General features: G+C 39.1%; 1 protein-coding gene across 6 annotated transcripts in view; it reads left to right on the top strand.

Moving 5' to 3' along the window:
* Positions 1–14,023, top strand: part of garnl3 (GTPase activating Rap/RanGAP domain like 3) — a 97,665-nt gene that overhangs the window by 64,760 nt on the left and 18,882 nt on the right. For 4 of the 6 annotated variants that reach the window (XM_023298818.3, XM_023298815.3, XM_023298817.3 and 1 more), the window contains exons 12-21: positions 2,268–2,376; positions 2,558–2,603; positions 3,512–3,618; positions 3,710–3,825; positions 4,306–4,428; positions 10,128–10,202; positions 11,907–12,021; positions 12,154–12,180; positions 12,293–12,397; positions 13,230–13,346. In XM_023298818.3, the coding sequence (XP_023154586.1) occupies positions 2,268–2,376; positions 2,558–2,603; positions 3,512–3,618; positions 3,710–3,825; positions 4,306–4,428; positions 10,128–10,202; positions 11,907–12,021; positions 12,154–12,180; positions 12,293–12,397; positions 13,230–13,346 (940 nt within the window). The remainder of the gene's footprint in view (positions 1–2,267; positions 2,377–2,557; positions 2,604–3,511; positions 3,619–3,709; positions 3,826–4,305; positions 4,429–10,127; positions 10,203–11,906; positions 12,022–12,153; positions 12,181–12,292; positions 12,398–13,229; positions 13,347–14,023) is intronic. The other 2 variants (XM_023298819.3, XM_023298816.3) reach the window with 1 other exon arrangement.

Genomic DNA, 14,023 nt, shown 5'->3' with positions numbered 1-14,023 from the left:
TTTAGCTCAGAAAAGATACACTGACAGGAATCCAGTTCAATGGCAGCCAGCTTATCAAATGCAGTGAATTTAGGAAGAGAAAGAGCAGAAAAGGGCATTAGTGCTCCATTCTGCAATGTCAATATTAGTGAGTGTGATTTAAAAGGGCTAGAGCTGAGCAGATATGACACATAATTTGATTTCTTAAGATAAAGAAAGACACTCTGGTGGTCAGTAATAAGGGACAGTCTTCGCTCGTATTGCATGTGGCTGCTGGTGTGATGCATATCTCCCATCTGAGTAACAAGAGCTACAGTCATATATATATATATATATATATATAGAGAGAGATATAGCTGTATTTATATTTATATATGCACTGTACTGTATCACAGCATAAAGTCTGTTCACTTTCTTATTTGTCGAAGTTGTAGCATAAATTTCACACTGCAGTACAAAGCATCCTGACTATTTTTGTATCGTTGTGGTGCCAAAGAAGTGTCACGCTGAACAAAGGGCTACCATTAATAAATCACCCTCTCTTGACTATGACTGTGTTGTTTGTCTCTTCGATAATGAAATATCTTGTGTGTATCCCTGACATTCTGGCTGGGCTGAAGCCCTATAAAATAGCTCAGTGTCCAAAATAGAAAAGGTTAATCTTCAGCCTCTCAGCCGTGAATGTTCTCATTAAATTAGAGCTGTCAGTCAGTCAGTTAGGCCATGAAAAGAAAAGTAATTGGCAGCTATTCTGATTATGAATTGGCACAAACTCTCATACTCCTAAATGTTTGATGGTTTTAGGTTGGTAAATGTGGGAATTCAGTGCTTCTGTTGGACTAATGTTATAGTAAACATAATATATTGGAACTGTTCATAGTTGGCAAACTAATCAGTAATTCTAATGTTTGTTAGTTGCAGCCCTACATTCACTTACATGGCAATCTGTGTTTTAGATTTAGTTTTTTCTTGCACATGCGTGGCAGTTATGACTGAATGTTGGTGCCAGGAGAGATGCAAAGATCTCATTTAAAAACTTTGGAAGGGTTTCATCCTCTGAGGAAATAACAAAAAGCATCTGTGCACTCCTCCTTCATTCCCATTTCTACACAGTTTATCTGTATTTTTTCACCTTTTTGCCAAATATTGATATTCAGCACTGACACAAACATCATGAATATGTTTGTGTCTTTTGATGATCGTGTCATCCTCCAAGAATCATGATTATGGACAGTAAATTTGAAGGGATTACAGGTTTTCTTTTGTCATGATCTAGTTGTTGAAAGTTAATGTTTTGCTGAATAAGTAATAATGATTTGCATGGACAAACCGTCCACACTACATTGCCATCATAATACATATTTAGATAAAGGAGAGGATGTGTTGGTGAAACAGAGATGGCAAAACAAGGAGGTGAAGAGTTAGTGATGAAAATACGGTCAGTGCTGCTGCCTCTGAAGTTTGAAGATCAAAGAGTTGAAATTATAAATGCTTCTTAAAGTGTTTAAGTTATTTAAAGCTTGAAAAATGTTGTTAGAATGACACCTTCCTCATCTCATTGAAGGGAAGCAGACAACATGAAATCTGCTAGAATTTATATTTTTATTTTTGTTTTGGTTTTACAGCACAAAGCTTCATTGTTTTGATTTAGTCTCACTAATCTCATCAGCATTTTAGTGAGCAAGCCTAACCTAACCCAGTTAACAAAATCTTCCCATGCAGCAAAGCCTTGCAACTAAGTGGAGCATTTTGCAGCTTAATACCAAAATAATTCCCCCCAAGATGTTTCTGCACAGGGTGCAGTGTGGACTAAAGATACTGTGTGATGTGAAAGGGATAGATGCATGCAGATGTGTTAAAAAAACAACAGGAAGTTAGTTGTAGTAGTTTGGCTTGCTGATCGAATGTGAACACAGAAACATTTTACACATATATTTAGATATTTTTGGAGTGATTTAGACTTTTTCATTCATTATCGCCACTATTCATGCAAGTAAAAATCCAACAAAACAACTTAAAAAAGGGGAAAATCCTCCTGCATTTCCAAAGCTTTCCTGAAAGTCATCACATTTTTAGGTTCAGGGATATTCATCTATATTTTCAGTCAGCTAATTCTCCATGTGGCCAATTTATCAAAATCGGCTTGTGTTTGTTCCTCTTCCCCTTACATGGCTCAAAAAATCAATTAATGCAACTTAAAAGACAGCTCCCGGCACACATGAAAGTCACGAACCTGAGGTTAAGTTGCTGTTTTTCATCTTTGTGTCTGTTTTGTCCAACTTTGCCAGGTGGAAAGAAAGAGGCACATTGGAAATGACATTGTTACCATAGTGTTCCAAGAAGGGGATGATGCATCGTCGTCCTTCAAACCTTCTATGATCCGATCGCACTTCACCCGTATCCTTCACTTGGACAATGACTGTCAGAGTAATTAAGCGGTAGTCAAAGATACGAGCCATGTTCTTCTACTCATGATATCACATTCACACCACTGCATATACAGTATATGTGATAAAGTATGCTGCATAGACTATCGTGTCTCCTGTATAAGACATCTTTCCTTTACTTTCACTTGCAGATATTTTTGCATTAGTTAGGTATAATAGCCAGAATGACAGTTACAGGTGAGTGGCTTTGGTTGATGCTGCTGCTTTTGACTTTCCACCTAAAAACACTTGCATAAACCCTCTGAACCTCAAAGCCTGCCGGCATGTTTGAAAGGCATGTTAACTGTATAAATCACTGAAGGGTCACCATTTATCACATCCAGAAACTGCAATAAGAGAATTTCCATATTTTCAATAGCTCTTAAACTAATCATCTGTGGCATGCTTGTTTCATTGGAAAACTTAACCAAATCTTAGCTTAAAATTGATGATATTTTGTAAAAATGAATTTATTCTACATGTCTCATACAGTTTGATTTAACCTGATTCTATGAAAAACAAAAAAATCTTCGCTCCTCAGCACAGTCGTGAAGTCATGACTGACTCAGCTGTGATCAGCAGTTACGTGGGAAAATTTCAGGGACGTTTCGGCTGAACTGCAGCCAGTGTTTACAAGAGCAGACAAATATTGAAACATTTATGTGGTAAAAAAAAATCTATAGTGCGCAGAATAACCATTTTGTTAGGATTGGAAACGTCTGTGGGTATGTGGGAAAGTGTTACACATGTTGGTCAAAGATTTTGTATTTTTGTAAAATAAGTAACAAAGTTTATCTTGCATTTTTCCTTTGTTATGATTTATAGCTTTACAACTTCTGCTCCAAGGACATTTTTAGTTCTCTGTACTTCTAGCCACGGGTGTACTGTTTACACTGAGGTGCAGGATTTTTTATTATAATGAAAAATGAGCCCAGAGTGAACAAAAAATGTGACAGGAGCAAAAAAACACCCAGTTCCAAGGGGTTCAGAGGGTCAATTCCTCTTACTACATGCTTAAATTTAAAGAGTGTACATGAATTTACCTGCTCTGCCACTCATTAATAACAGGCGTAATAAAGGTGTAATACGTGTGCTTTGTGCCACAGGTTGAAGATTTTCTCAGAGGAGAGTGTTCCACTGTTTGGACCTCCTCTCCCTTCTCCGCCTGTATTTACTGATCACCAAGAATTCAGGGACTTTTTATTAGTCAAATGTAAGAAAACAATCAATAAACACTGTGTCAGATTCGCCAGTAAGTCTGCAGCATGTGCATTTTTTCTTACTCTTATTTTTATCTCCTGCAGTAATCAATGGAGAGAAAGCCACACTGGAGACGCCAACGTTTGCCCAGAAGCGTCAGCGGACCCTCGACATGTTGATCCGCTCGCTCTACCAAGACCTCATGCCTGACCTGCACAAGGTACCGCAGCGTTTCTGAATTTCTGACCTCTGCTGTGCTGGACAGACCTGTTCTTATCCACTGTCGGACGGACATACTTTTTGGTCTTCTCTTTCTGTCACTGGCAGCGACTGTTGCCGCTGCTGAGTTGTGTTCTGCTATTTTCCTCTGCAGCCCTCAGTGTCTCTCTGCATACTGCACCACTCTGACCGGATACTACTGCAATGCTGACTTTCTCAGCAGGGCTCTCTCTCCTCACATCACTTTGTTCTTATTTCTCCTGTTTGTGTTTTTTTGTCTTGTTCTTTCACTGTTGCTCCTAACATGACTTGGTTCTAGCTGTGTTTCACTGCTGCTCTTCTCACCTCCTGCCAGGGTCAGTCTCTAAGACCCCTTTCTGCTTTCTTTTTCTGTGTGTGTGTGTGTGTGTGTGTGTGTGTGTGTGTGTGTATATGTGTATGTGTGTGCGCGCGCGCCACATTTTGTGTGTTCCATGTTTAGGTTCCTTTTTCTCCCCAGAACATGCTAAACCGACGGTCCTTCAGTGACGTGCTGCCCGAGTCTCCAAAGTCGGCACGCAAGAAGGAGGAGGCACGGCAGGCTGAATTTGTCAGAATAGGGCAGGTAACTAAGTGATAAACATACAAGCACACACACACACACACACAAACTCATATACACCATCTGCAATAGCTCAGAGGGAAGCATAACACTCACATGTGCACACAGTGGCAAAGGGGTCAACACAAATATATCGATTCACTTGAGAAATGTCCATATTATAGCAGTAATCTGTGGTAATTGCCACAATTTTTAAACTAGTTATGTTTCGTCTCTTTAATGTATTTTCTTACGGTATTTTATCGCCATTAAATCTGATGCGTAATCAGAAAAAATGTTTGGGACGGGAGATGTGTACTTCTGTTTTACAAAATTTTAAGTGAGTTTCAAGGCTTTTTTTTCTTTGCTTTTTGTGGACTCATTTTTCATTGCAATATAAAGTCATGCAACTCTATGGAAGTTAGAATTCCATAATTCATTAAAAAAAAGAAAATCTCAACAAAATGTACTACATTTCTCCAAGTGTCCATATGTGTTACTAATATTGGAGTGAAAATCACTAGGGGGTTTGGTGGTTCGGAGGGTTGAAGGAGAATCCCTTGATAATACACAAGTTTTCCAGTTTGTTTGTGTAAACCTTTCCTAATCCAGTGACAGTTTCAGATAGGAATGTTCCGATCTAAGCTCAAAGATCAGGATTTGGGCCTATCAAGGCATTTTTTTAACTGAACAATATTTGCATGCAACTATGCCCAGTCTTTTTCACTCAAGGAATGCGGCTGGGTTGTGTGACGATCGGTGTACGTTTGTCTGTCTGTTAGCAACATTACTCAAAAACGGAATAACGGATTTGGATCCAATTTTCAGGGAAGGTCAAAAATGACACAAGGACTACCTCTTTAGATTTTGACAGTGATGCGGCTTATACTCTGGATCCACGGATTTGTTAAAGATTTCGTATCATTGCAAGATAGCGGCATGGCATCACTGTAACTATGACAACAAGTGAACACTACATCAGCTGCCTGCTGACGATCACATGATTGTGATCCTACTACAAATCGACTGCTGCGGACTTATCGGGGCTTATCTGTCGGAAATGATACAAGGAACAACTGATTAAATTGTGGGGGTGTTTCCGAGTCCCATCAATTCCTGCCGCACGCTGCATATTTAAGTCACATGCTTCGGTGTCCGTACATAACGTACACATGCATAACACACGCCTGAGCTCAGCGCAAGGTCATTTTGTTTGTGGGTACATCTATGTTAAATGGTCACATCTATGTTGCAGTGATTTCTGATCCTCAGTAACTAATATAGAAATGCTGCATTTCTACAAAAATATGCTGCATTTCTGACAGTGCCATATGGGAGAATGAACAGCCTTGGAGGAGTTCTGCGCTCTCTGAGTGCTTTTCTTGTTTTTCATTTGCTGTCACACAGGTGTCAAAAAGAGAGAACTTGATTTGTGGCTGGATGTTTTCGGGATGCACATTTTAAATATTTTTTTTAATCTGCATAATTATCCACTAATAAACTTAGAAACTGATAACATAACTTTTGCACAGCGGGCCATCCTAATGTGCTGATATTGCTGTTTTAATCATTAGACACATGATTTCAGCCTCAAAGGCAGCTCTTTTACATTTACCACTGGGAAATAGAAACTTTGACATAGTTATTGCCGGCTTGTCTTAAATATATAAACTCTGGTTGAAGGGTGTTAATTATCATTGTATTGTCTTTGTCTGGGTGGTCTGTTCCTAGCTACACCCCCACAATCCTCTCTGCTTTTCAACAAGGAACTGTCTGTAGTCCAAGTGACCGCCTCCTCTCCACACCACATTTCAGACATTTCTCTGGAGCTTTGCAACAACGTTGATGATCATTAAGAAACATGTAAAAATGCTATTTTATCTTAATGCATTGCAGAGGTATTCAGCTGAGCATATATTGGACCGATTTTACTAAGTTTAATGCACTTAAAGTGCCTATTACTAAGGAAAATGGTGTCTGATTGAGACTCGCCGTTGGCAAATACGAAACATGAAATTATTCAGATCAGGTCAGGGGTGATAAAACTTGACTGGGACATCGCCACCTTTTAGCAAAAAATTTTTAAGTTTGCAAATAGCATGACATAAAGACAGCTTCTTTAGCAGCACAGCAATGGCAGGACAAAATGTATCTGACTCTCTAGAATGTAAGATCCACAAAAAAATGCCTGTCTAGCAGTTATTTAATATGTGTTAGACTGGAAGGTGTGTAAATGGATGAGGGTTACCTGTTAGAGGCTTACAGAGAGCCAGCATGTGCAGAAATTATATCATGGTGTGCATTAAAGCAATGTATATCTCTTTTATTCTAGGATACAATTTCATAGTTTATAGCACAGGCAACAAAAGTCTGGCTTTGCTATTAAATGTAGAAATTGCCTTTCCACTTAAAGGCGTTATATAATTCCTGCGCAAAAGAAAAATAGGGACTATATTTTACAGATGATTATTCTTGATGGAAACTGTTGTGATCTGTCTCGATTGCAGAGAACTCTTCAGATTCGAGCTGTAATCAGGGGCTTATTTCACAGCGAAGCGCATTACATAGATTTTCTTTCTGTGCTGAAAACTTGTATTTTTGAGAGGTTTATACACTTATCTACATTGGCTGCTGCATTTCTCAGCTGCAGTGCAATTTGGGGTAAGCCTTTGCTTTATAGCGTCTATATTTTCATGCTAATTTACTGGAAACTTTCCTCACAACTTCCAAGAAATATGTATATCTCCTAAGATATGTCTAAGAAGGGCTTGCACAATTTGGTACTAATTATGAGGGAACTAGATAGAATTAAGTACCTGCTTCTTCTCCTCAAACTTTTAGGCAGCATATTTAATAATTTGTATGGTAACGGAAAGTAAATGCAACTCAGAGTTTCCTCACAAACTGACCATATTTCTGAATTCATGACTGGATAGAAAATATGCCATGCTGTGTCAGTTAATCTCACAAGTCTCGTCTATGGACATTCGGGAGAAATATGTTTGTATGCGCACATGAAACTTTATGGCATGGAGAGAGTTTGTTTTATTTTTCAATCAGTATGTTGATCAGTTGATTGGAATCCAGTTGGACCCATATGCGGCATAAAAGTCAGTAAAATTTTAGTTTTATTATTTACGTTTATTTACGAGCGACTATAATATCTGTACCAACTATTATTTTACCCATTTTCCATGTAATTAATACCAAATTGCTGAAGAACTTCACTTGTAGCTGTAGATTCAGAAGAACTGTCCTCTCATTTGTGAGGAGGATCTGTTCTTCTCTGTAGTGATGAAGTCATTTAAAGGATGTTATTCTTGACAGACAGTTGATTTAATTGAACACCTGTTTGCAGGAGAACGAGGAGGGAATAATAATGTACCAAGAGGTCTCTGAGCCACAGTCCACTAGTCATTACCAGGCTGATGTAATTGTCATTACACCTGATGTAATCATAATTATATGGCAGCGCCAAAGTCTGACAACACAAAGACCAAAACAAAGGCTCACAAAGCGCCGTCCATGCTGGTGAACTTAGACGACCTGTGGCATTTCGGAAATAATTTGTTGTGGGATGGCTGGGAGATAATGGATATTTTTGAACAGATTTCTGGCCTGTTGTGATGCCTGATGATGCTTCATTACCTAACGTGTCTGTGAATGAAGTCTTGTAATTAAAGTACAATGAATCAGAAATTATAGTGACAAACCAAATACAACCTGTGCACGTAAAGCTTTAAATAAAGTTTATATATCTCTTATTTTTTTTAACATGGCTTGTTTTTAACACCATGCAGACCAAAAGGCAGCCTGTGAGCAAAGCTGCTGTGTTTATTTTTTCCAACTGCATTATAATAAACCATCAGTAGGAATTGGCCATCCCAGACATACACTGTGAGACCAACTGTTTGAGGAAATTAGGTTGTCAGTACCTTTTTTTTTTTTTTTTTTTAAATCAACTCTTAAAAAAAACTGTTTATGCCTTTAGGTAATTCTGTGTCTCTTGTTTCCGCTTTTTGTTATCTTCATTTGCTAACCGTCTCTCTTTGTGTTGCTGTTTGTGTTTTCTACCTTGTTTCCGTCGCTCTCTGCTCATAAACACAAAGCCGAGGCATCGACACGTTGCGCTGTAAAGCATGAAAACAATGGAAGGCAGACGTGTCGACTCATTGATTATCCAGTTTTGTAGAGACAAGCTGTTTGTCCTCAGCTAAACTGACTGTCTGGATGTTCACTGGCTGTGTTATGCACATAGTACACAATGGTTTCATGTTCTCCTGAATGCCTGATAGGTCAGAATATGTATTTTAAGTGTTCTTTATCAAGAGTGGCACAGCACATGTCCTGCTTAGCCATTGTACCGTTGGTTGGTATTGATTTCATTATCTCCAGATTGCCTGTTTATGCAGATATGTGGCTGAGCGTGCAGCCGGGTTGGCAATTTGTAAGCTAGTCAGATGGTTGCTGCTTGAACATTTTGTACAAACTGTATTCAATTTGAAATCAGAAATAATTTTACCTTTCATTTATTGCCTTCTTTTTGTATTTTACTGTTGCCAGTCTGCTTGTCCAGATCATTTCCACCTCGATGAGCTGTCTGTCTCACTTCTCATAGCCAAAACAGAAAAAGGAAACATTAACAGAAGGCCAGTACAGTGTTAGTGATGGAATACAAGATGTGTTGTTTCCATGTAGGATCCATGATTTTAAAGTCCTGATATTGTTGGGCCTCTGTACGTTTCTTGCTCCTGTCGCAGTTTTCCTCACTGTGGGCTCAATTTTCACTGCAATATGAACAATAGTCCTGCACCTGTATGGAAACACAGCAACATGTCATCTTGAAGTCAAGAGAACCAAGATATGTCTTTTGTAAAAAAAGAAAGAAAAAAAGCTAAAATTGAATGTCACTGATTATTTATTTGACAAAAATTTAAAAACCAGGAATCCAAGTGCCCTCAGGTGTTATCAATACTGGAAAACAATGGTGACTGCATGTAACCCATATTTCACTACTTACGTTTTTAATTTCTTTAAATGCTTGTCTCTTCTATGCTCTGCTGAAACACATCATTCAGCCAAAAAGGTCCTGAATTTTTATCATGAAAGTCACAGCTAAGAGGTTATGCCTCTAGATTTTGCCATGATTGAGGATTTAAAGTGTCTAATATTTCTGAGGAAAAAAAAGATGGAGAATGTCTTAAAAATAAATACTGATTTGTGTTGCAAAACTTTATTTTCCGTCTCTCCTATCTTAGTGTTTCAGTAAAGTGGGTTTTGGTGCCCTCTGGGTGGTGCTGAGATGTCAAAGATGAGGTTGTAAGAATATTTCCAGAGTGAAAACTAAACTTTACAACCATTTAAAGTAGCATATATGAGCCGTAATTGTTACAAAAAATTGAAGCAAATGGTAGTTAAATAAATAAAAAATTAAACTCAGAAAGAAAATGCTGTGCTCTGCTGCTTCTTTTACACACACACTCACACACACACACACACACAGTTGAGTAGCTTTGCCTTTACCAGCTGAAGTAGTAAAATGCTGCTTGCACATCATTGCATCAGTAAAAGCAATTTAATGATATTACATAGAATTAGTCACATGGGGGCAGTTTTTGCGCAGAATTCATGCTTTCGAATACCTCTGAATCAACCGCCAGCTGAAGCAAACAGAATGCACAGGTGTCTTTGTTGTATCATATCTGATGTCATCTCTTGTCCAGGCCCTGAAGCTGAAGACCATCGTGAGAGGAGATGCCCCGACGAGCCTCGTTACCACAGGCCTGTGCAGAAAAGAGGTGAGAACACACCTGAGAGATTGCACTGCAGGCCTTCAACCAATGACTATTTTTCTATCAATTCATCTATAAACTGTTTCACTGATTAGTGGGCTAATTTTCCTCCATAACAGCAGTTGTTTTATTTAAGTTAATTATATTGTGGCAAACTGTCTATGTTGTTGTGTAATGCAGCATTGTACAAAATGTAAACGAATGTTTACATGTTAAAGTGTAAAATTTTCAGGTTAAAATAGAAACTTAAACATGATTTAAAAAATAAACAAAAATGAGGGCTTATTATATTTAAGTCAGTGCAATATGGACATGGTACATATTTTACAAACACATACCAGCTAAAGCAGCGTATTTTTTCCTTTTTTTTCTCTCTCTGTCTTTGGTAGTAGCTTTGAATTCACTTAAGATATTGCAGAATTTACGGAACAGATGATGTTTTTATCTTATGTTTTAAGAAGTTAGTCAGACAACGTTGTGGCTACAAAATTAGGATTTTAGCGGTGCAGAGCAGCAGCTTAGAAGTGACTGCTGGTTAACATGTAGTCTTAATGGCTTGCATTTAGGCCCTGCTGTCCAACAACAGGAGCTGAAAAACGTTTCAATGTGAACAGCCTTGCTGAGATTTCGGGTGTATTAAAGTACAATATATGTGAGCACAGAGAGCAGTAGAGAAACAAACTGTTCTAAAATGCCTCTGCACCAAATAGCACCTCTGTTTTCTCTTTAGATGCTCGTACATTGTGCTGCTGTGGTCTGCCCCTGCAACTCTGTATAGATCCAACCATCTGATTTAATTCTATGATAATTTGGAGTACGCCTAAGCCATACTTTCAGGGCCTTGGGTCAACTTTCAGTCGCACTTTGCAGCCGTCATTCTCTAACACTTTTTTTGCTGACTGTAGCTGACCAGTGACTGGAGCTGAAAACGTCACAATGCAACAATTATGCAATTATATTAAAGAAAAATACTTGATATGAGGAAATAAAGTCATGTTAATTAATTTTAATGTTGAAATATGTACAGACATTATACAGACTATACAGACTAATAGTGGCAACTGTTTTATAATAACACTCAGCCTTTATCTCATCTGATTAAGCCATTTAATATTTTGCAGAATGCAAAAATGTTGTTTGAACAATTATTAAAACAGGCTCCCATATATACAATCCTTACAGAGCAGTCCATAGATATAGAGTAGACCTCGACTGATAATCTTTTTTTTTTTTTTAGGTTAAACCAGATCAATGTTTGTGAGTTTAAACATTCTTGATAAGAATCAGTGATACTTGGTATACAAACTATTTCAGGGAAATAGTTCATAAATTACCTCAAAATGTCTTTGTCAGCGCTGTACTGTGAAGCAAACATTGCTGTAGTCCACCTGCATCTAAAGGATAAAGGACGCTCCGATGTGGAGAGCAATGTTCACATTCTGGGCAGTGAAGACAGACAGTTGAGAGTGAGATGGAAGAGCCGTGTTTAAACAGAGGAGGGGTTTACAGCACCAAATACCATGATGCAGTCCTTACATCCCTGTTTGTGAGTCATCCATCCAACAGTGACGTCCAGTTGGAAGGATTTAATAGGAATTATGATTACCTTACAATGTTAAAGAGTTTGTTTTTTTTATAGTCTGTCATAGCAAATGGATATCAGTTGTAATAAGAGCGTGTGTGAATACGTTGTGTGTGTGTGTGCCGCAGCCGTGGGAATCCCAGTCGTTCTGCAGCACGTTCCCCTACGAGATTGTGTGCGCTGACTCCTGGGGTCAGTCTCTGCTAGCTGCCACCGACACAGCGGGGGTCATGCTGCTAGATGGTGAGGTCATCCTAATCGATATGTCCTGTGTCCTCTAAAATAAAGCCACCCGTCCATATCCATTCAATACCCAGCACAATGTCAAGGCCAGCAGCTAAAATGATGATGATAATGATGTTGTCCACGTTTCAGGCCCTGATCCCGCCTTGTCAAGCAGTGGTGAGTGACACCGAATCGATACTCCCGTTTCTTGCTTCGAGGAATTTTTAAACCGAAATCTCATTATGACGTGCTTTTCAGATTTAGTACTAATTTGAATGTTGTATTTCAGAGACACAGACGCTGCTCCCGGTGCAGGTGTTCGACAAAACCATGGTGGTGAAGCAGATGCACGTTCTTGAGCCTCAGGACCTGCTCATCACCCGAGCTGACAAAGGTAGACTCAGACCACAAGGAGGATCCCGCTCAGCACTCTCCTCCTCCCTAACACGTTAGAGACTGCTTCCCCTGGTACCATCCTTTGTCATCCTCTCATCGACTCAGAACAGTATTTACAGCGCATCGCCTTTCTCATTATTCCCGTTCCTCTCTCTCATTTCATCTCTGTCATCTCTCTCTGTGCTGTTGAGTACATACTTACCCTTTCCACCTCCACTGCTCGAGTGAACGCGTTGATCTCTCACTGTGATCTAAGGAAGCTGACCTATAGAGAACCAATCCCTGTAGGGGGCTGTGTGTTTGTGTTTACAAGACAGTGTGTGTGTTGGTATGTGTGTGGTGTGTGTGTTTATCCTGCAGGACCAGATTGACTGCGAGTGTGAAGTGGGCTGTAAGTGACTGATAGATATGCAGACAGGCAGACAGATAAAATTCAACATACAGGCCTACCAACATTTAAAAAAAAAAAACAAATAGCATAAACAAGAAATCGATGTGTTCTAACAGACAGCAATAGGATTTGTCTGTTGTTTGCTTTAGCCAAAAGAGCATGTAATTAATTACCCTGCAGATGATTAGCTAACCTTAGTATTGACAAACAGGGTGGACTCTGGTTTGATAGTGATTATGTGATGGCAGCGCAAACATTTGTCACGACTGTGTGTGGGCTTTGATAAAGCTTCTGAGAGAGCACAAGCCTTAAGAAGCCCTCCAGTAATCCTCCTGCGGTACGACACCATTGTCTGCTCGTGGGAGGATGCTAAAAAGGAGATGGCAAATTAAGAGTAACCTTCATGCAAAACAGAAGCGGCTTCTGTTTTTGTTTCCAGGCAAGGACGCTCGGCTCTATGTGTTCAGACTCAGCACGATGAAGAGAGGCCTGGAGGAGAGGCAGCTCGTCAGAAGCAAGTGTGACAGCCGCGAGAATAAACTGGAGAAAACTAAAGGTACAGCGCAAGGCGTGCAAGAATGTACACGGTGTTGCACATGCTGCAAACTAATCCTTACATCAAAGAGAATATACTGTATGCTCTAAACATTCGTTTTAATTCAGCTGAAGTCTGGAGTTTCAAATCGGTCTTAAAACGAGTCAGTTCTCCATGAGACAGATATTGCTTATTCGCCTGGCCAGTACTAGCTATTTGTGGCCAATACTGATACAGAAATTCTTACTGTTTTTCTTTTAATTATCTTTTATCTATTTGAGTAAAACATTTTGAAAATAATACATCTCTACATATACAGAGTTAGAGTTACATTGAAAAGGGAAAATGATTTGGTCATTGTTTATGAATTCTCCAGCAATGTATTATTCATTATAAACAGCTAACAGTTTACCATGAAGACACCACTTGACTCCGCACCACCATCTCCTCAGCTGTGATGTGTACTCTGCTACATGTGCTGCAGAGCTGTGACAGTGTTGTAAACAAAGGAGCCACAGCTGCTCAGCTGGAAAACTGTGGTGACATCAGTTCCAAAGAACCCTGAGCTTCTTGTTCTGTAAAGAAGATAAAAGTATAAATTCATATTGGGACATATAAGGCAGCCTATAAGCCAATACCAAGTAATCTGTGATAAGTCAATATGGGCCGATGGTATCTGTCAAAAAACGATATATTGA

Source organism: Amphiprion ocellaris, chromosome 17, assembly GCF_022539595.1.
Source record: "Amphiprion ocellaris isolate individual 3 ecotype Okinawa chromosome 17, ASM2253959v1, whole genome shotgun sequence".
Classification (NCBI taxonomy): domain Eukaryota; kingdom Metazoa; phylum Chordata; class Actinopteri; family Pomacentridae; genus Amphiprion; species Amphiprion ocellaris.
This window is presented reverse-complemented; position numbering and strand designations above follow the sequence as displayed.